At 41.8% G+C, this 22,768-nt stretch overlaps 2 protein-coding genes across 15 annotated transcripts in view; one reads left to right on the forward strand and one right to left on the reverse strand.

Moving 5' to 3' along the window:
• The window catches only part of BRAP (BRCA1 associated protein), a 33,595-nt gene extending 13,344 nt beyond the window's left edge, over nt 1–20,251 (reverse strand). For 2 of the 3 annotated variants that reach the window (XM_034672721.1, XM_019800374.2), the window contains exons 1-10: nt 19,985–20,240; nt 18,051–18,212; nt 17,155–17,353; nt 15,695–15,884; nt 10,471–10,584; nt 8,406–8,554; nt 3,745–3,820; nt 3,172–3,310; nt 2,680–2,789; nt 169–258 (exon numbers count right to left, since the gene is read on the reverse strand). In XM_034672721.1, coding sequence (XP_034528612.1) covers nt 169–258; nt 2,680–2,789; nt 3,172–3,310; nt 3,745–3,820; nt 8,406–8,554; nt 10,471–10,584; nt 15,695–15,884; nt 17,155–17,353; nt 18,051–18,212; nt 19,985–20,066 — 1,311 coding nt within the window. In that variant the 5' untranslated portion in view covers nt 20,067–20,240. Of the gene's footprint in view, nt 1–168; nt 259–2,679; nt 2,790–3,171; nt 3,311–3,744; nt 3,821–8,405; nt 8,555–10,470; nt 10,585–15,694; nt 15,885–17,154; nt 17,354–18,050; nt 18,213–19,984 lie in introns of all 3 variants that reach the window. The other variant, XM_002913055.4, reaches the window with a different exon arrangement.
• Nucleotides 20,252–20,264: 13 nt separating this feature from the next.
• The window catches only part of ACAD10 (acyl-CoA dehydrogenase family member 10), a 42,440-nt gene continuing 39,936 nt past the window's right edge, over nt 20,265–22,768 (forward strand). For 8 of the 12 annotated variants that reach the window (XR_004629136.1, XR_004629139.1, XR_004629135.1 and 5 more), the window contains exon 1: nt 20,303–20,407. Coding sequence is in view for 3 of the 12 variants with exons in the window: in XM_034672717.1 (XP_034528608.1) it covers nt 20,364–20,407 (44 nt within the window). In the remaining 9 variants the exon portion in view is untranslated. The other 4 variants (XM_034672715.1, XM_034672714.1, XM_034672719.1 and 1 more) reach the window with 4 other exon arrangements.

Here is a 22,768-nt window from a genome sequence, read left to right on the forward strand (position 1 = left end):
ACTGACGTATAACAAAGGTTTCTTTTTAGAGGCAAAACAATTCTTTATCTTTGTATCAGACTAAGGAAGATTCCAGCATTCCTCTTTTCTTGTATGCTGCCTTCTCCCAACCCAACATCAGATAGCCCTGCCATATGGCACGTCAGCAGCACCAAACCAGAAACTTACTTCCTCTGCTGTGTCCTTCTCTATCCGAACTATCTTGTTTTCCCAGTAGATTCGCTGAGATTCCAGCTGGCTTGTTAGTAAATACGAATACTAGAAACATAGAGAATAAACACCAAAACATAAATCACTGTAGTTTCTTAAATTCAATTAAAACCCAACTTTTAATCACCCACAGAAGAGTAGGTATAATCATCAGAGTATGTATTACATCTTGATTACACTCTACTCAACAAACCAGAGGAATAAAGAGATGTCAATTACACTCCTGTCCTGGGCTTACCATCTAGTCTGGACAAGCAAGCAAAGAAATGTACATTAACAAATAAGTTATTGCTCAAGGTAACTTTAAGAACCACAGGTGTTTATTTATTTTTTTATTTTTTATGTTTTAAAGATTTTATTTATTTGACAGAGATAGAGACAGCCAGCGACAGAGGGAACACAAGCAGGGGGAGTGGGAGAGGAAGAAGCAGGCTCATAGCGGAGGAGCCTGATGTGGGGCTCGATCCCACAACGCCGGGATCATGCCCTGAGCCGAAGGCAGACGCTCAACCGCTGTGCCACCCAGGCGCCCCAAGAACCACAGGTGTTTAAATCAAAGTATAACTCAAATCAGCTCAACCCCCTCCAGCAAGCTGTTCCTGTCCCTCCCAGCCTTGGGTTAAGGAGTCCTTTCAGCTCCCCTGGTATAGTGCCTATCATTAGCAGGACTTAATCACCAGGTCTCCCCGACTACACTACCAACTTGTTGGAAGTGAGGGTTCTATCTTTATTTCTGTAGCCCCACTGCCTGGCACATGCTGGATGTCAAGAAACGTTTGCTACCTGACCTCATGAATGAATGAACAGTATCGTTTAACTATAGAGAAAGGATAAATGGCTTATGACAGTAGGGTCTGGCAGGACTTCTGAGAGAAGGAGAGATTTGGGAGGGCTTCTGATAGACAGGAGGAGACAGGTAAAGACAGAGATCTGCTTTCAGAGAACTAGTGGACCCAGATGTAAGCTGTGGACATTCAGGATCTCTTCAAGATGAAGGAGTAACATCAATTAGGCGACAGTGCAAGGTATGGACAGATGGAAACTTATGGAAAGCTCTGGGGTATTATACTAAGAAATGTGGGCCATGGAGTGGCAACATCACATTTGCATTTCAGAAATACCATTCTAAAAGACTAACAGAGATCTGAATGTGTTTGTAAGCTAGAGAAGAGAATGAAGGTGTCATAGAGAGAAAAGCCAGGTGGGGGAACTTGTGTGTGCCACTGGAATGGGCAGGGGGGCTGATCAATGCTGCACTCCCAGTACCAGGAAGAGCGGCCGACAGACAGCAGCCCTTGATAAACATTTGCTGAATGAATGTACTTAGAGAGTTAATGTGGAAGGGTTGCTTATTCTAAAAACTTAATGTAAAAGGTTTAAACTTTTTTTTTGTATCAATACATTTAATAGTAAAAACATCAGCTTCATTTTAGGTCATTCTACTGAATCTATCAGACCATATAAGTCTGGAGCTGAGCAATTTTCAAATATCCATTTCCTCCCACGGTTAAGTTGTTTGTTTTTTTTAAAGACTTTATTTATTTATTTATTTATTTATTTATTTGAAAGAGACAGGGTGAGAGAGAGAGAGAGAGAGAGAGAGAGAGAGAGAGCGCGAGCATGCACAAGCAGGGGGAGGAGCAGAGGGAGAGGGGGCAAGTAAACTCCATGCTGAGCGTAGAGCCCGACTCAGGGCTCAAGCTCACCCAATCGACTGCCTTCGGCTCAAGTCATGATCCCTGGGTCCTGGGATCAAGCTCGGAGTTGGGCTCCCTGCGCGGCAGGAAGCCTGCTTTTCCCTCTCCCTCTGCCACTCCCCCTGCTTGTGCTCGCTAGTTCTCTGTCAAATAAATTTTTAAAAATCTTAAAACAAAAACAAAAACAAAAACAAGACTCATGTTAAACTTCTCCTTCATTAATGTAAAATTTACAGTACAACAATTTTATAGTAGATGGGATTTATTGCTACAGTGAAAAATCAGATTGTGCTAATTTGTTATTTCTTCAACTATATGCATACCCCCAAATGGCTTCATGTATATAAGCATGAAATTCATAAAATACATACTTTGAGTATGTAAGTGTCTAATTCATAAAACGTCTAAGATATACAAAAAAGTTTCCCGGGCACGGAAAGATGCTACTGGGGTTTCCTCATTCTGAACTGCTCACTGTCCAGCTGCTACTGGGATGCCATCAGGCAGATTCTTAACTTTCAATTTTATTGCAGCTAGAGGACTCCCTTAATATTGAGCTTGAGACAATGAGGAACACCACATTCAAAATAATGAGGTATCGTGAGACTCAGACTTTCAAAGAAGATAATCAGACAAGTAGCAATGACAGAACTTTTAAAAAAGTTCACATACAGAGAAAATGACAAAATTAAAAGCCCAAGCCACTTTTTAAGTTAGGACACTAAAAAGCAGTAAAAGAAGGTACTTAGTAATTACTAATAAAGTATCTTACCTCTAACTGTAAGGCATCTATTTTCTCTTCCTGGCAAGTATCACCCTCACATTCATACTGTACTATTTTTCCATCTGTTTTACTTGCAACCAGTCGATGAACATAGTTATCTAAAGAAAAGGATGAACGCATCAATCAAGGCTTGTTTGGCTTGTTTCTTCACAATGAAAAGAGTCTGCATATACTTTTAACTTTGACAAAGTTTTTGTTTTTACGTGTTCTAACTTAAAAGCCTTGCAATACTTCTGTACAAATGAGCTAAGTCATCTGAATTTAAGCAAGAGTGAGAGGGCAAGTATGGAAGTGTTAACTCTCTTTATAATGTGCAATTCAGGCCATTTGTAGGAAATAGTGCCCTACGGGGCACCACGAGAATTTGAGTTTGCCACAGCTGTCAGGAAGATTTCAAGCTGGGAGAGAAAGCGGAGAGGTTCTGAGAGAGAGATGTTCATGCAGAATGAATCCAAATTAGAAAATGAGAACAGTGTTCACCTCCGGCATAGTCCCAGACTCGATGGTTGGTGAGCTGCATGGCGTACGTGTGCTGCGTTTCCTCAAAGTGCTTATAAGCATGTCGACTTACATACCGTCCACATCCTATGTGGCCACATATTAAACAAATCCACAGGTTCTGCCACAGAGAAGGTAAGATCTTCATTAGTTATACAAAAATGCAAGACCTGGCTCACTCAGAGTGGGAGGGAGCCTGACACAGCTTGAAGCTGAGTTGTTTCTACAGGAGTTTTGAATAAACATATGTTTAAAAACCCAAAAAGCAAGGATGCTTTTATGGGTCAATCATTTTCTCGCTCTGGGTTTTAAGGAACTCTAGGTAAATAGCAAGACAAATATTCACAATTTATCAGCCAAAGTCTAGTCCTTTTCAAAAAATAAATAAAAAACAGAGTATTTTGCTTAGGAGTGTAAAATGATTTATTTATACTTCTTGCCTGACCCTAGACAAAAAAGAAAAAAAAGAATCGAAAACAATTTCAGCCACAAAGGGCAGAAGCCAACCCCAGACCATGAAAGCTGTGCTCTTTTCCAGCAGCCACCAGTACTTACTTCCTGCACACCACACTCGAAACACTTATTCTCTTCTACTGGTTCTGGCGTCTGGCAGTACCGGCACACGGGACACCTGCCCAGGACACCAAAGGAGAATGGTACAGATGAAGCACAAGAGACAGCTGCTATAGAACCAAAAGTCAAAAACTGCATTTTAAATCTTCAGTCTCTTACACACTATGTGTTTATCCTAACTAATGATAACACTTGCAAGTTATTCTCAAAATGAAATGAAAAAATACAAAATCTTGATAAAGGAAGAAGAAAATGAAGGAGTCTTGATCTGCTTCATGCCTTCTTCCATTCTTCTGTCTAAAGCTTAATCAAAGACTAAATATGTACAGGTTAGAATTAGGGACTTGAGATAAGTTATTAATTTTATGTCCGGTTATCCATAAGGTATTTTTACTTTCAACAATCTACCTTATTCCCATTTCCCAAAGATCTAAATCACTCAAAATGTACTCTGTTCCCAAGAGTTAAAACTAAAATCCGTAATAAATTTCACCAAAAAGAAGTTAATGTTGGAACACACATGGCATGTTACCATACAATGAACATGTGGGAGAAGATACCAGTGCCAACTACTCAAGTTTCAATTTACAAAAAGTCAATTAAAATGACACTGAAGGCAAATTCACAGAAACAGAGTAGAAAGGTAGATGAATACCAGGGTCTGGGGGAGGTGGCAATCGGGAGATGTTGGTCAAGGGTTACAAGGTTTCAATTATGCAAGATGGATCAGTTCTGGAGAACTGGTGTTCATCAGTGTGACTAGAGCTGACAATAATATATTGTTTTTGAAATTTGCTAAGAAGAGAGACTTTGGCTGTTCTTAACACACACACACACACACACACAAGGAAAATGGTAGAGGTGTGAGGTAAGATGTTTATTGGCTTGGTGGTGAACATTTCATAATGGTGGTGAACATTTCATAATGTGTATGTATACTGAGTCATTGGGTTGTACATTTTAAATATATACTTTTTTTTTTTAAGATTTTATTTATTTATTCGAGATAGAGACAGCCAGCAACAGAGGGAACACAAGCAGGGGGAGTGGGAGAGGAAGAAGCAGGCTCATAGCGGAGGAGCCTGATGTGGGGCTCGATCCCATAACGCCGGGATCACGCCCTGAGCTGAAGGCAGACGCTCAACCGCTGTGCCACCTAGGCACCGCTAAATATATACTTTTTTTTAAGATTTTATTTTTAAGTAATCTCTACCCCCAACGTGGGGCTCACTCTACAGAATGAGACAGCCAGGCACCCCTAAATATATACAATTTTTTGGTGATCAATTATACTTCAATAAAGCTGGGGGGAAAAGGCCATTAAAAAATCCATTAATGCTGGGGCACCTGGGTGGCACGGCGGTGGCGTCTGCCTTTGGCTCAGGGCGTGATCCCAGTGTTATGGGATCGAGCCCCGTATCAGGCTCCTCCGCTGTGAGCCTGCTTCTTCCTCTCCCACTCCCCCTGCTTGTGTTCCCTCTCTCGCTGGCTGTCTCTATCTCTGTCGCATAAATAAATAAAATCTTTTTTAAAAAAAATCCATTAATGCCTTTCTGTTATACTCAAGACAAAGTAACACTAAGTACCAGTCATGAATATTTCTGTCAGATGGGCAAAAATGATAGAAAGTAGGTAATAATTGAAGCTAATTATGAACTGGCACCAAGAAGAAAGAATGCTTAAGACAGAACTAGTATCCATTTGTTACCCAACTGAGTAAATACAACCAAGAAAAGAAAATTAGCAGGAAGAACATGAAGTTCTTATCACAGATAAGGAGGCTTGATCTGTATTTCCTAAGGGAGAGCTAAATGATCTGGTCTCTTTGTTTAATATCAAAAGAGAAGCCAGACACACACCCTGATGTCGACAACAGCATTATCAATAATAGCCAAATTATGGAAGCAGTGTCCATTAAGAGATGAACAGATAAAGAAGATGGACCATATATATACAATGGAATATTACTCAGGGATCGAAAAGCATGAAATCTTGCCGTTTGCAACAATGTGGATGGCACTAGCGAGTATAATGCTAAGTGAAATAAGTCAGTCAAAGACCAATACCGTATGATTTCACTCATATGTGAAATTTAAGAAACAAAACAAACAACCAAAGGGGAGAGAAAGAGACAGAGAGACAGACAAACCAAGAAACAGACTCCTACCTAAAGAGAACACACTGATGGTAAAGAGGGGAGGGGGAGGGGGGACTTCGGCGACGGGATGACGGAGAGCACTTGTGATGAGCACAGGGTGACGTATGGAAGTGCTGAATCACTCTATTGTACACCTGCAACTAATGTAACACTGTATGTTAACTAACTGGAATTTAAGTAAAAACTTAAAAAAGAGAGAAGCTGGAAGACAAACTGGAAGAAACAACAGGAACGGCAGCTGTAGTGAGCAGCAAGCTGTCTGTCTTGTCGAAAGTACGAACTAGCTCTGCGTCATTCCTTTGGTCTGTGTGGCAGCTGTGTGGTAGTGGTTGGAAAAAAAACACAAAACACGAATTCTGAAATCGTATTTCCTACATTATGCCAGAATGATCTTTCTGAAATGTTAAGTATGATCCTTAGAATAAAAAAGAAAAAAGGGAAAAAAATTACAAAAGTCACCTTATTTGTACTATACATGTGTATTCTATGACATACCATCTCATTAATTAAGAGATAATTAACAGTTTATTAAATGCTTCCTTCTCCTTAAAAATAACTTTTGAGTTGTCATCTTATTTTCCTGAGGAGTATTTGGGGAAAACGTCCCAGAATGTCCTTCTCCGAGATCTCATCTGTCAAAAAACTACCCTTCAAGACTGCATACCAATGCTGCCTCCTCCATGCAGCCCTTCTTGACTACCCCCAATGGGGAAGCCATCTCTATTTCCCTCCGATTTCTACCTTGAATTGTATGCACCTATGTAAGCTCCCTTAGCTGACTGAACTTCCTTGGGGAGGATCTATGTTTGATTCTCTCCCAACAGCACCCAGCACTATACGGTGCATGTAACTGAGGCTCAAAACATATTTGTGGAAGGAACTGTGTTTCTGACGCTAGCCGCCAGGTTTGTCCATATAGAGGGTTGAATTCTAGTCCCAGCTCTGGCCTTCTCTGCAGGACACTTTCAACATGCTATTTTTTCATTTCTGGGTCTGTTACCTCCTCTGTAAAATGAGGAGGCTGGACAATATGGTCCCCTGAGCAAACTTCCAGCTTTAAAAATGCTATGCTTCTGGGGCAGTTAACCTGCACTGAGAGTAAAACTGGAGTGGCAGGGAACAAAGAAGTGTCCAAAACGTAAATGCTGTAGCAGACGGACACAAGATACAGATAAACACTTTATGGAATGCATACATCATAGTGTGGCTTTATTCAAGGCAAATTTAAACCTGGACAATTCTTTGACAAGCCCCCACATGATACCCCAGAACTGAATGAAGACACTCTAGAACTGGGGCAAGATTCTCATCAAGCTAAACAGGCTAGAGAAAACCTAGGGTTTATTTATCTGCTCAGGAATATTTTCTGAGCTCCTACTACGTGCCAGGTCTCCTGCTAAGTGTGAGGGCACAGCAGTGAGCAAGCCAGACAAGGTCCTGCTCTGTGAAAGCTGGCATTCTTCTGGTCACTTGGGGGTAGACAACGGATTCCTGTGGATGTATGTTCACCTTCTTAATTTCTGGGCTTTGACATGTGATCTTTCCCTCCCATGCAAACCCCTGCCCTCATACTGACTTCTCTCAGGTCCCCCCCCCCCTTCCATGGCTAATGCCTCTTCATCCCCCGGAGACTGAACTTCTTAGGCAGCTCTGGCTAGATCAGGGCCCTCGTTCTCCAGTTGTAATGCTGCACACTGCTCCTTTGTAACCCGTTATGGCCACGACTGCATATTTATCTGTGTAATTATTTGATTCTGTGTCTTCTGCTCTGTAGTGGGAGACCCAGGCCAGCATCTGATTTACTCTTCTAGCTAAGTCCTACAGCACAGTTTACAAAGGGAGGAACAACCCTTGATTTAAAAAAACAAAAACCAAGGTACAGCTTACATCTCAGTTCTTTGCCTGTGCAATGCCACCCTGCAAATAAGGCCTCTACTACAGTGGGAAACAGGACAGTGTAGGCATACGGGTGCTTCATACTTTGAGACTGCTATTACTACTGGCCACTCAGCCATCAACAACATGCTAAATCTGAAATGTTAGGCTACCATAGCCCAAATGGTAAGAAAACCAAAGTAAACGGTAAACATCAAGGGCAGGAGAAAAATGAAATTTTAGACCTAGATTTCATTTGGGTGGAAGAGTCTCAAAGATCGGCTTTACCTTTTTTTTCTTTTCTTTTTTTTCCCCCTCATTCTCTGGTTCTTGGAAGCAAACAATTCATGCTGCTTTTGGAAATCCCACATAGATTCTGAATCAGGGTACTAAGAAGGACGTGGTCTAAGAATGCTGACTGATTCCCACATGAACTGAGGCAAGTGAAGAAAAATGGAAGGCTCTTCCGTGTGACCTCTTCACTAACATGGTGCCCAGGTGTATGAAGTCAAGCACTGGGAATGGTTCATTTTTGGTGGTGGCTATTTTCAATTCTGGCAAAGGGTAATAACGGGCTTTGACAGGGTGGGGGACTCGCTCCTACACTCACGTGGTATCATCCCAACGCTGCAGGCACTGGCTGTGGAAGCTGTGGTTACATAACGTGGTGAGGATGCCGTTCACAGACTCGTCCATGCGCTCCAGACACACCGTGCACTTGGGGAGCTCGGTCAGGTCCATCACGGGGAGGCTGGCGCCCTACAGGGAAACACCTCACATAAGCCTAACTCTTCATCCATGGTTCAAATATACATGTTCTTAACACTAGTTTTCCTGCTGCTTTTTGACTCCTGGCAGGATGTTCTCAACATTTTTGCTCTGTGCAAATAAATTGGTAAGATTTTCATCCATACAACAAATATTGATTGAGCACCTTCTATATTCCCGGCGCTGTGCAAGGCACTAGGGATAGGATGGTGAATAAGCCAACAAAGATCCATGCCCTCAAGGAGCTGATATTCTGGAAAGGGAGACTGCTATCAAGAGCTTAGCAGAGAATCTGAAGTGTTACCAGACTCCTGGCTCTAATTCTAAGGCTCTGTAACTATATTAGAACACAAATGAATAAATGCAGAACAGGAATGGAACAGAATGATTTTTCCGCGGAGTAAGTTAAAACTTAACACTTCCTACTAAGTAATAATAGTATCAACAACACTGTTTTATTCATTCATTTAACACACACTTATTGAGTCCTTGTTTTGTGTGCCAGACACTCTTCTAAGTGTAGCACAATGGTGAGCAAAACAGATTCGCTAAGTCCAAAACAACAAAGGCAGGCCTTGTCCTCATAGAGCTTATAATCTGCTAGAGAGAGACAAAAGTCACATTTTTTAAATGACCAGTGGTCATAAGTGCTATGAAGGAAAAGTATAGGAAGCTATAACAGGGTGTGAAAGAGGGGGCATGATGGTCTGTGGTCAAGAAAGGTACCCCCTGTAGTTCCCCAAGAGAGGGATGTCTGACTTGAGTCCTGGCAGCTGTAAAATGAGCAGGAATTACTGAAGCAAAGGTGGGGAGGTGTGCACATAATGACACGCTGAGAAAAGTCACATTAGGGGAACCTGGGTGGCTCAGCCATTAAGCATCTGCCTTCGGCTCAGGTCATGATCCCAGGGTCCTGGGATCGAGCCCTGCGTCAGGCTTCCTGCTTAGCAGGGAGTCTGCTTCTCCCTCTCCCACTCCCCTTGCTTGTGTTCCCTCTCTCACTGTCTCTCTCTGTCAAATAAATAAATAAAATCTTAAAAAAAGAAAAAAAGTCACATTAATCTGTGGTCCCCGAACAGCAGCTATTCACAGGAACTCTCTCGTGAAGCCATGCTCATTTAGAGAAGAGAATCTCTAAAACTAGCATAAAGGAAGCTGGAGTTTATCATTTGTCAATTTTTATTTTACCCAATCTAATGACAGAACAGTCAAAGCAGAACTTATTTCCATCAAGCTGATTTCAAAGTAAAAAGACCTTTAGGTCTACTCTAGAAGAAAGAAAATCTTCTAAATATAACAGAGCTGCTAAATCTACTACTTTATAGAATGATTCAAGTGAACACGTTTTGTAGGAAAAGGTCCCACGGAAGGTGGCAAATCAGAGCAATTATAGACTGTTATCCAAACAGAATTAAAAATTAGGAGAGGGATTAAGGGTTGATTTTTAAAGTAGAAATCCTTTTTAGGTTCTAGGCCATGTTTCATGGACCTGGAATAGATGAACACTCAATTTCGATAACACAGATAATTTTTTTTTAAACACTTTGGGATACTTTTTAAAAAATGAGATAAAATTCATTTAATATAAAATCTGCCATGTTTAAAGTGTTCAATTCAGTGGGTTTCATTATATTCACAAGGTCATACAACCCTCACCAGTAATTCTAGAACACCCCTATCACCCCAAAAAGAAATCTTGTACTCACTGCAGTCACTCCTCATTTCTCTCCTTCTCTTCCCCCAGCCCCTGGCAACCAGTAATCTGCCTTCTGTCTCTATGGATTGGCATACTCTGGACATTTCCACAGATACCTTAACGTTCAACCTTATGCCATTCACATATGTGTACGTGTGTGTGTGTGTGTGTGTACAGACACACAAAAACCGGAAGAATGATGCACACTTACATCTTCGGATTTCAGGACTTCAGCCCTTTCCACATACACCAGCTGGCAAACATCATCTTCTATCGAGTTGAACTGGCGGCCATTGCATGCCATATAAAAACTATCTGCATCGGCCTAGGTATACCAGTGGAGAAAAGGAAAAAATTAAGAGAAATATCCTGAAAATGTGCTTTTTATACAAGATGCATAGCTTCAATTATTCTCTTCATCAGCATTTAAAATTTATACTTAGAGGACAGAAAGCAACAGCCAGAAGTACCATCTAAGGAAGCATGTTCATTGGTGTGTCAAACTCTGGAACTCCACACCCCGAGTCTCTACAATGTTTCCTGAGACACAAGAGTCTCACTTAAACCAGCAGAAGCTGCTGACATGCGACACGCGGACAGCTAATACAACTTTAATATTCAACCAGCAAGGTCATCATTTCCCTTGATATCAATATTTTTTCCCTTGAATCAGCACCTTCTCAGCAGCTGAAAGCAAACGCTTATTTTTGCAAAGCTTAGAACTCAATCATAACTGACAATTGTTAGGGAAGATTTCTTTTCAAAAACATCACCATCAATGTTAGAGAGAATAAAGGACTAGAGGTACTGGTATGGTGTGAAAAGCCAACTTCTTTTCTTCAATAAACCAAATAATAATAATAATACATCATAAATAAGGAGGTTTTAAACAATGTAGTGTGTAATATCAAAAGCAAAATCTTTGGCCAAGATCAAGAGGTCCAAGATAAACCAGCCTTTAAAATACTAAAGGTCTTATTCCTTGGAGTGGAAAACAGGATCAGGGGAAACAGTCCCCTGTAGATAAAACTGTAAAGGCACCTGTGCGTTTGTGAACACGAACACAAGCAAATCCAACCTTCTAGTGTAGCCTTAGTAGAAAGTTACAAACACATGATTCCAGTTTTTAAACTCAGCAATTTTGAGAGGCAGCTGGGAGGCCAAGGTTTGTCTAGATTTCACTCCCACATGGACATTAACCCAAACACAGGAAGTTGTGTGCTGTGGCCCTACCAGTGTAGACAAGCTGCATGATTGTGGGGGGGGGGTGCTGGGTGTTCTGCAAAAGGACATGCCACACTGTCAACCTCTAGGAAGAGTTTCAAGTCTGTACCATGCAAAAATAGTCTTGCCTGTTTACCCTCATAGGATTCTGAACCTTACAGCAAAAGCTTGTGAGCTTCTCCATAGCTTTTAATTTCACTCCAATGATGTAATTCAAGTGTGGATTCTTGATTATTTATATTTTCTTAATATGACCAGATGAGCTAAGCAGCTGAGGGAAGATGATCAATTCTGAACAGTTTTGTTTTGTTTTGGAGGGTGAGGGTGGGAGTTTCCTTTTCAGGAAACAACCTGTATTGGGTACAGTGCATTTTAACTTCAAAATGTTAAGAGCCAGTTAATAAATCTCTTTAATACTAAGCCACCTAAATTGGCTTCCCCCATTCTCCAAGAGCAATGAAATGCTCTGGATGAGTAAGCAGCACAGTGAGCAAATGGATTTGCATACTGAGGGAAGTGACTACCCAGAAATAAGGCCACGAGGAGCTGGCTGCACCTGTCCCAGCTCAGGAAAGGCAGACCCCTCCTCAGACCTCCAGCTCTGTAAATGCTTGCTAAGTGAGCACACTTCCTCGGAGGAAGGGACAAAGTCTGTGATAGTGAGCAGACGACAAAATCTACTCACCACCAGATAAATGGTTCTTTTCTTGGGGGAGTTGTTTATCTATGACAAAGAAATGTAGTTTTTTAACACATGGATTTCTTTCTTTAAAATCTTGGTATTGGAAATGTAGCTTGTCTGAGTATTTACTGAGCACCCAGCATCTGCCAGGCACTGTGCTACGTGCTAGGACCAGAGGAGAGAACAAAATACACATGGTTCCTACTTCAACCCACCACTGAAATGAACAAAACAAAAGCCTGAAGCTAACTGCAAAAAACATAGAAAAAGCAGCTCTTTTATTTAAAATGCTTGCATTGTATAGAGCCCACCATTTTAAGAAACCCTGCTTTTGTTTTTTGGTTTTTTAATCTTTTGTTCTAACTGTCCTCTTCCCAGGATAAACTCAGAAAAAGAAAAATCCTTTACGATCAAGTTTCCTTTACTGTCACAGTAATCAACTATAATGTCGAGAACATGTTTTTACTTCTCAAAAAAGGGGTCTCTTGGACTGTCCTAAGCATGAGAATGAAAGTGAGCCCTCACATTCTACTGAGAGGTTCTCTCTCCTTTTTTTGTCCCCAAGAACTACAAAAACTGAACCCCCTCTTGCCTTCCTGCATCCTTATGAATTATAAATTCCTTACGCAAAGACAAAGTTTCCTAAGGGTCACAGTACCACTGAGTAAGCGGATCACGTTAGAACGCCTACAGCATAAAGCTGAAGCCAACAGAAAGTCCAGGGCTTATAGGAGATACAGAGAAGAAATACTCTTAATAAAAATTCTCTGGTGAAAAAAAGAGAGGAAAGAGAAAACAGTCAGCTGCCTAGGCTATGGAGTCAGGCTGCATGGGTTTGAAATTTAACTCAGACACTTATTAGCTGTGTGGCTTTGGCGAGTGACTTATCCATGCTTGTTTACTCAACTATAAAAGTGAAAGTAACAACACCTACCTCACAGAATTGTTGCAAGGACTCAAGGAGCCAATGCATGAAAAGCACTTAATAGACCTGGCATCTAGTTGAGTACTCAATAGTTGGTACCTATTTGAGCCTATTTTTTTCATTAGGGCCCAGTATTAATTTAATAACTTCAAGTCTTATACTAGGAGGGTATTTTTAGACCTCAGAAAAACCCTGATAGGATAAGCTTCAGACCCTAAGATCCAGCATTAGCAATAAATAAGACAAATCATGATTCCTAGGTCAAGGGTTCTATCCCCACGGGGAAGAGCTGGCACACGGTTTCATAGTCTCAAAACTAACATCTGTGAACTTGTACAACCTGCACTTGGTCAAAAGACAGAGGTGGAGGAACTGCAGAAGTACAAAGAAAATCCATGAACAGTAACAGAAAACTGCCACAGCATTACCTGCATACTATGAAAGGTGGCCCTTGCTACAGTTTGTGGGTTTAGCAGAGTTTAAGCTATTTAAAAAGTCTAATATGCTCTTAAACATTTTCCCCCAATCTATTTTTTTTAATTTAAGTTCAATTAGCAAACTTATAATACATCATTAGTTTTTGATGTAATATTCAATGATTCATTATCCCCAATCTGTTTCAATGGCTTTTCCTGTGTTACTTGCTGACTGCCCTTAACTGTTGAGTAGAAGCTATAACTAAAATATTGCCATTACACAATTTCTTGCCAAGCGATTATCTCCCTTCCCCATACTTTTATCCACTCCTACTGGAAAAAGAGTATGCCCTAGGATTAAAAGTGAGGGCTCAAATCCCAGCTCAGTCACTGAAGGCAAATCACTAACCTCTCTGCAGTCAGTTTCCTCATTTGTAAAACAAGGATAATAACATACTTACTTACTTCAAAGGATTGTAGTGAGGAGTACATGAGATAATGCACATTAAGCACTTAGCAGAGAGTGGCAGAGCATAAGCAGTCAGTAAGATTGCAAATTATCGTCATTATCCTTGTTATTACATGTGCTACCAGACTTAAAAGGTACCACTTGCCCACTGTTTGCCAAGCTCCTCAGTGACCTTGGAAGGTCTCTTGACAGTCAGTGAACACAGCTGTTCAAGTGCTTTTCCATTCTCATTGTCAACTTATGAAGTATAAGTCTGCGTGCAGGAAAGTTCAAACATATTTTAAATGTCTCACCTCAGTAGTGGGGTATTTTGTAAAGGTTAAAGATAGCAATTGTGTTCCCTCTTATACACAGAATGCTACACTAGGGTTCCCTTTCTGTGGTCCACGGAATAGGCACAAACATAATCCCACTCTCACGTCTTTTAATTTCCTCCCCGTGGCCATGAATGACTGCTCTTGCTGTCAACTCTAGATTTCTGCAAGGAGGGAGATGACAAGTGGGCCTCGTGTCATGGGCTCCCTTTCACCCACAAATCTTGGTAATTGGTCAGAGGCAATGGCAAATGATCTAAAGGCACACCCACTCTTTGCCAATCTGCAAGCTAGATCTGTTTATCTGGGCCAAATTCAGGAAGGCTGTTTACCAAGGAGGTGAGAAAGAAGTAATTTTTGACAAAGCTGCATTTGAAAACCTAATGAATGGACAAATGTAACAGCCCATTAAAAAAAACAAAAACAACAAATCAAAACCTACAGATAGGATGGCTCTTCAACAGCCTAGGTAACAGCTAAAGCTTATCTCACTCTCATATTCATGCAGAAATATGTGTACTATTAAGAATGAATACGCAAAACCAAGAGACTATCTTCCTAACATCTTTAGAACTGAGGCACATGGAAAATGTTGCTTAATGTGACAAGTGAAATGAAACGAATGTCAAAACCTTCTTATGTAAAAAAGTATCTGTAATAACATGCGAGTAATTTTCAAAACTGAAAATATCACCATGCTTTCACTGTTTCTGTCTCTTCAGTCAGAACTCTTAAAGCATCTTTAATATGTCAAGGAATGTCCCCAAATCCCTCACCACCAAAATTAAAAGTATAAAAGGGATCTTATTTTCTAAAATGTGCCAAAGAACGTCTCTTAAAAAGAGAATGAGAGAAGCAGGGGCACAGTGTTAAAAGGGCAGATAATAACATGGCATCAATTTCAGAAAGTTTGGGGACTACTACTCTACTGGAATAGCTACTACTGGATAACCAAACAAACACAACTCTAGATTTCATATCCGATCCACTTTATGAAAACATTATGGGTACGGATTAGCATTGTGTGTCTGCTAACGAATTTAGAAAGATTTCTAGAATTACAACAATACCCTAGAAGACAGGAATATCAAGACTCTGAAGTGCAGGGGCGCCTGGGTGGCACAGCGGTTAAGCGTCTGCCTTCGGCTCAGGGCGTGATCCCGGCGTTATGGGATCGAGCCCCACATCAGGCTCCTCTGCTATGAGCCTGCTTCTTCCTCTCCCACTCCCCCTGCTTGTGTTCCCTCTCTCGCTAGCTGTCTCTATCTCTGTTGAATAAATAAATAAAATCTTTAAAAAAAAAAAAAAAGACTCTTAAGTGCAAAATGTAAATCACACACAGCATCACACAGTTTCAAAAACACAGTTTCTGTGGCAAAGAGATTTTTAATATCTTAACTTTTACCTGTGCACTAAACTTTATCAGCACCATATATTGATTTGGAGTAGAGTCTCTGATGATTTTCATTTGTTCAATTACTTCATTAAATGGGGCGACAAACTTCATAAGGTCATGACTGGTCATTGTAGCAGGGACTGTGAGAATACACAGCATGGCACTGCGCCTCACATCTTCTTTTAAGGAGGTCATCTTACTAATAAGACAATAATTAGACTGTCTTGAATGGATGAGGTATGGTTAGTTCAGACAACACTAGACAACTTTTATGTCCAAGAAAATAGAAAAAAATAAACCTTGTTATATTTCACAGATTGATTTAAACAGAGTGTTACAATACCTGAAAACACACACAACCAGGGTAAATGCAGAATACCTTCAACATGTCTGCAATGGAACTTAAGGTAAGCTGTGCAATGGTCTTGATTACACGCACCACTGAAATTTTCAACCTTCAGTTAAAGGCTTATTACGGTTATAAATCTGCTGTTTGTGTTTTATTCTCATTAGCTTTTCAATAATAATCTCTCATTAGGTAACTCAGAAGCACAATTCTGTTTTTCCTTTTTTTTTTCCCTCAAGTTTTAAAATCACTATTCTGGAAGTTAAAGAAAACTGCTCCCACAAAGGCAGAGAAGCAGCCAGCGTATGGGTCAAACTACAAGTTAATGGACACCTCTAACTATGTACTTCTCTCAAGGGGTCTAGAAGAGGAGTGTTCTAAATATAAGAAAGAGAATTCAGAACTATGAAGATGTGACTCTGAAGATTACAGAAATTGTTGTTGGGTTGGAATAGAGGAAAAAGAAAAAACCTCCCACAATGCAATTTGCTTTTGAAATGCTGCAAACTTAATCCAACAGGTGTGATCCCAAAAGGCGACCTGACTATTCACTGTTCCCCGGTGGGGACCTAGCAAATATGTTAGGAGGACAGGCTTTGAAGAGATCAGCTACCAATTATCGAAGGGGCTAATGACCCAGCTTATAGATTATCCAGCCAAATGCTTCCTTTCCTTTGGCTTCTTTTAAGCTTTGTGTGGACCACAAAAAAGGGTAAAAGAGGTGATGAAACTGTAGTCCATTAACTGACTTAACAGCTTCTTTAGTAAAGATTTGAGGGTATCTGAGACTGCAGTGATGTTATAAATCATTTATAATGGTTTTTTTTTTCCTTTTTAGCTTCCTTCCTTTTAATTTCCCAGTCATCTTACATGCCTACCTTCTCGTGGAATATTTTCTTAGGTATTTTCTCAAGTGTAGGTACATGTTTCTTTCCTAAGAAGCTTTGACCCAATCTATAAGATTAACCAAATGTAAAACATCTAAGAATCCTCTAACACACAATATATGAAAAATATTATCCTTCTGAAGCTTAAAATATCCACTGCTCTTCAGGGCAAGAAATTTTTCACCGCCCTGAGACAAAAAAACAGACCAATTCAAAAGGAAAAGGATTTTTCTTACTTTGTCTTGTATAGATGCATAATACCATGAACTATTTCAACTGATGGGTTTCCACTAAAGAACGAAATCTGGTCTGGAAGCTGTTTGGACGGAGAATCGGGAGCAGCGTTTATGCATTCTATACTTTGATCTTTACTTCTCTGTGCAGTGGGAGATGCTTCTGAAGACTTCCTTTCTTCCATTGTGGTTTTCAGCTCATCTTTCACAAATCAAAAATTAGCAGATTATAAACTGATAGGAAATATGTGGAAGGATTCTAATTAGGTTAAAATTTTGAGTCAGAAAATAAACTTCAACAGAGAAATTGTAATGTATTGCATTAAGAACTATATTTACAGAACAACCAAGTTTTCAGGGGCACCTAAACTTGAAAGTACTCTTTGCCCCATAAAAATTTCATTAATACCCACAGAAACTTAAGGATGGGTCTTACATTTGGCAGTACCATAATAAAAGCAGATGTTTTCCATCATGGACTCCTAAATGGGACATTCAGGGCAATTAATTCGGAAAACCAAACCTACCAGTTCTGATCACCTCCATGCTGAGGATATAGTACACAGTCAGTCTCTAGGTTGGAGTGAGCTGGCAGAGAGTGTGTGTGTGTGGGGGGGGGGACACAACATGCTTATCTGGATTCATTCGCGATCTGCCACTAACCTAGATGGTAGGTAGCTTTCCTCACTGAATAAAGTTGTCAACCTACCTAGTTAGTATTAATTTAGGAGAAATATTTGGAGACATTGAAATGTGGCTTGACAATTTCATGTAAGACACACAGGTAGTAAAAGATAAAAGTATGTTAGAGGTCAAAATCATGGGCTCATGGAATAACATGTACAAGACAGGCAACCAGAGGCTTATGTTACATGAGTCTGGGGTTTTAGAAAGCATACCTGGATTGGACTTCATGGTCTCAATGATCACATCTGTCATTTCTCGACGGCCAAGATGCTGATGTATGATTGCTGCTTTCTCCCCTGGTGACTTCCCTTCTAAAGAGGCCACAGCTGAAGCTAGTGTCTTCTTTTTGATCTCCTCATCAGACATTTCCCCGGCTAGGGAACACATGAATGATTAATATCTGATAATAACACAAGCTCTTCTCCACTTTCAATGTATCCATCCATAAGCTTCCCTTTTCTCTCTGCTGCCCTCCCCCAAGATAATAAGATGCCTTTGCATCTCTCACTCACCTCTGGGGCTCCTCAGTGCCCAGCAGATAGTCAATAAACACCCAGTGCAATAAATTCAGACATGCAGGGTTGTTCTAGTGAAATCATGCACTTGAAAGCAAATCAATGAGAATAAGAGCTTTAAAGAAGGTGCAACAGTGATTATGTCCGTGTTGAACCAACATTTTAAGTAGTCTCTGGTAAAGTGAAACTGTGTTGAGTCCCAAATGGAGGTCTCAAGTCCATCAATAAAAATTTCAAAAACCTTTAGCAGTAGTGTTCTTAAACACCCTGGGTTAGCTTCATGCCATGAATCATACCATGAAAATCTGTGATAACGGTCTTAAATCAATGAAACACACAAAAATGGAAAAGGTACCTGGAGACTCGATTGAAATACTCTTAATATAAGTTCTATCATAGCAGGAACCAGGCCTATTTTGCCCACCACTGTATCCCCAGCATTTACACCACACTGCCTAGCACACCCTGGAAGGTCTTTCAAGTTTTGTTGAATCAGTGAATCAATGACTGACCCGTATAGAGGTGTATACGTGCCTAATATCAATTTAGCTGACCGTCTCAACTTAGGGATCACTTGTAGTCTTTGAAAGGTGCTTGTAACCCATTAAATCATATTCAACTTTTAATCTGCAGCTCCGAAATTCACACATTCAGGGGAATTTCCAAGGACACCATCTCTACCTTCCCCAGGCCCCCTCCTCAAACCAAAAAGATCCTCTCGTGATAGCTTTCCAAACTCTTCCTTTCCTTCACAGCTCTTTTCATGGATGTAATTCCACATTTATTCTGTAATTATTTAATTAATCTGTCTACCTCACTCAGCTGCTGGTACCATTAAAGCAGGGACCACGTCTGATTCTCCAAACAACTAAAATCCCAGCAGATAGTGAGCATTCAGTAATTCATTCTTGAATAAATGTTATTGTTAGGGAATTGCTTAAGGTCCAAGGAACACAGTCATAGCTCCATTCCCCACGAAGGAGGCTGTGTGGCTGGTAATGAACAGCTCAGACTCTCAAGTCCAGCTCTGAGTTAGAATCCCAGTTTCACCACTTACAATCGTGGGCAAGTCACTTAATCACTGGGCTTCAGTTTCCCAATCTGTAAAAGGCACGTACATTTCCCTAACAGGGTTGTTGTGAAGATAATTAAAGAAGACAAGGCACACAAAGTGCTCAGTACAGTGCTGCAACACAGGAAGTGTACAAACTTTAGCTAGTTATTACTGTAGTTGCAGGGCGCCTAAACAGAAATTCTCCCAAATAGGAACGATTTAATTAAACCACGAACCGTCAGCATCTCTGAGATCCAGTCTCTGCCTGCACAAGGCCTGCAGGAGAGCAACTTACACAACCTGACTCTAACCCAGGGTGGAGAGGGCGACGCGCCAGGTATAAACAAAGTGCCCGTGGGAAGGCACCAGGAGGGAGGGACCGGGAAGGGCTTCCCAGAGATGACATCCGAGAGGCCTATTTAGGATGGCTGGACTGAGACCGATCTCAACCACCTCTCAATTTCTTCCTGACACAAAGGGCCTCTCCGCCGCCTTTCCCCGGGCCCGTACTTTGGGAGGGCGAGGCTCCCGGGCCCCGGCGCGGGGCTAAGCAAGGCTGCGAGGCCGCGGGACTCACCGGCGGCGCTGAAGCCGAAGCCGGCGGGGACGGGCGAGTGTTCGGCAAGCTCCAGTCGGATGACAACCAGTGACACACTCATAGGGCAGGCGCTGGCCGGCGCGGGCCCCGGCGGGCTCAGGCGAGGCTGGGAGGCGAGCTGAGAGGCCGAGCGGCCCAGGGTCGGCAGCGCAGCCACCGCCTCAGCGCCGCCGCCGCTGCCTCGGTAGCAGCAGCTCCGCGCGCAATCCTCCGAGCCACAACAACCCTCACTTCCGCCTCCCGGCCGCCGTCGCCGACCGCGAGATTACGCGTGCGCGCACTAGCGCGCGCTCCGATTGGATGGGGTGGCGGCCACGTGATTGGCGTACCAGCGCGGAGGTGAGTCTGCGCTCCCTGGATGGGATCTGGAGGAGGTCGGAGAGGAGGAAGCTTGAGAAGAAGGTTCGGGCACTGTTTACCCCCTTAGGCCGATCGGTGGGTTTGCGCCCAGGCCCGAGTTTACCCACCTGAGAGGCCGTACTCTGAGGCTACCTCCCGACGGCGAAGGGTCCCCGAGGTCTCCGAATTGTCCGAGGAACCGGGCCCTGTGGCGAGCTCTTGCCCCTTTGTTGTGTTTGACCCCTCGCTCCAGCGGTAGGGTTGCTTTGTGTTAGCCGCACTTGACAGGTACGCAAAAGCTCAGAGAGGTGTATGCGCCTCTCTGAAGGCCCTTGAAGAATAGAGACTAGATTGCAGTGTTTCTGACTCTTTCGAGGTAGGGCGGTGGGCTGGTTAAGCGCACGGTGTTGGGAGTTAGATCTGGGCCCTGCTCCCCGTCCCATAACTTCACAAATGTTTACTGAGAGCCTAAGCACTGTTGGGGTGGTGGGGATAGTTTCGTGAATAAGGTAAACACACAGTTCCTGCTCTAATGGAGTCGACCTTGATCGGTTGTGTGACTTTGAGCTAGGTTTTGGCATAAGAGTGGGATAATATACTGCCATGAGCATGAAATAAATAGAGCCTGTGGCTCTGCATATATCATTTTTCTTATTCAGCTTTCTTTCCAGTATGTCAGACCGTCTTTAGCATATAGATACTGAGAGCCACGATCAGTACGTAAATGTCGTACACATGACAGGATGCTATTCCAAACATATGCTAAAAGGGTTTCTAAGATGTGTCAGTACATCCTGGACACATGTAGGTCCCTGGACTACATAGGCAGATAACACGACCACATGCTATATATGTGTATGGGTTGTGACTGCATCTTATGAAATATGTTTCAATACAGACTTTATATCAGGGTTTCTCAGTCTTTGCGCTATTAACATTTTGGGTCCTGATAATTCTTTGGGGTGTGTGTCCTTGGCTTTATAGGATATTTAATGGCATCCCTGGCCTGACCCAGTAGATACCAGTAGTACTGCCCAAGTGGTGACAACCAAAAATGTACCCAGACATTGCTAAATGTCCCCTTGGGACCAAAATCACACCCTGTTGAGAATCGCTGTGAAAATGCATATGCCATAGTCACATAGTATATGCATATAGCATATGAGACCTCATATGAACTTTTTATAGTATACTACAGTAGTAGATAACTTTTTTCTTTTCTTTTTTAGAGAAGGAGTGGGGAGCAGAGGGAGAATGAGAGAGAAAATCTTTTTTTTTTTTTTAAGATTTTATTTATTTGACAGAGATAGAGACAGCCAGCGAGAGAGGGAACACAAGCAGGGGGAGTGGGAGAGGAAGAAGCAGGCTCACAGTGGAGGAGCCTGATGTGGGGCTCGATCCCATAACGCCGGGATCACGCCCTGAGCTGAAGGCAAACACTTAACCGCTATGCCACCCAGGCGCCCCGAGAGAGAAAATCTTAAGCAGGCTCCACACCCAGCAGCAGAGCCCGACTCAGGGCTTGATCTCACAACACTGAGATCATGACCTGAGCTGAAAACAAGAGTCAGGTGCTAAACCAACTAAGCCACCCAGGTGTCCCAGTAGTAGATAACATTTTAATAGTGTGCCAGGTACTAACTAGAGTGCTTTACATACTTTATCCCACATAATAGTAACTTTATGAGACTGGTGTAGAATTATTCCTATTTACAGAGGAGGAACCTGAGTCTCAGAAACTTGCTCAGGATCTCACACTTAGTAAGTGGCAAAACTAGAATTCAAACCCAGGCAATCTGATTCTAGAGCCACACTCAACCGCTACTAAACCATCTTCTTAATATGTGACAACACATGCTGTGTGTATATTTATACAGCATAAATTAAGTAGCAAGATTACATTATCATACTAATCTCATTCTGAAAGTCAGAAGACAAATATTCTCTATGGTACAGAAGGAAGATGCTAGTTCCAGAGAATAGTTAACTAGTGACGGGCAAGTTGGGCTTGTTACCGTTCTTTGTGGCTGTCAACAGCTAAACCTGTCCCCTGCCTTCCCCTATGTTCTTTTTTTTATTATTATTATGACATGTTACTCACCATACAGATCATCATTATCCCCTATGTCCTGATTCATCCAGTTTATTCATCCTTCCAACTCATTTATATTGAACACTTGCTGTGTGTTCTAGATGCAGTGCTAGGCCCCAGGGGGATGGGTGTATACAAAGATGAAAAGATAGGCCTTGCTTTAAGGAGCTTACAATTATAGGAGCAGATAAGCATCGAAACAGTTACTCCGTAATGGAGTAAATGCTCTAGTGAAGGTATGGAGAAGAAGCCATGGGAGTTTCAGGGGAAAAAAAAAAAAAGTAACAGAGCCTGCCTGGAAAAGAAAAAGTCTCAGGGTGCCTGGCTGGTTC

This window comes from Ailuropoda melanoleuca, chromosome 12, assembly GCF_002007445.2.
Source record: "Ailuropoda melanoleuca isolate Jingjing chromosome 12, ASM200744v2, whole genome shotgun sequence".
Classification (NCBI taxonomy): Eukaryota; Metazoa; Chordata; class Mammalia; order Carnivora; family Ursidae; genus Ailuropoda; species Ailuropoda melanoleuca.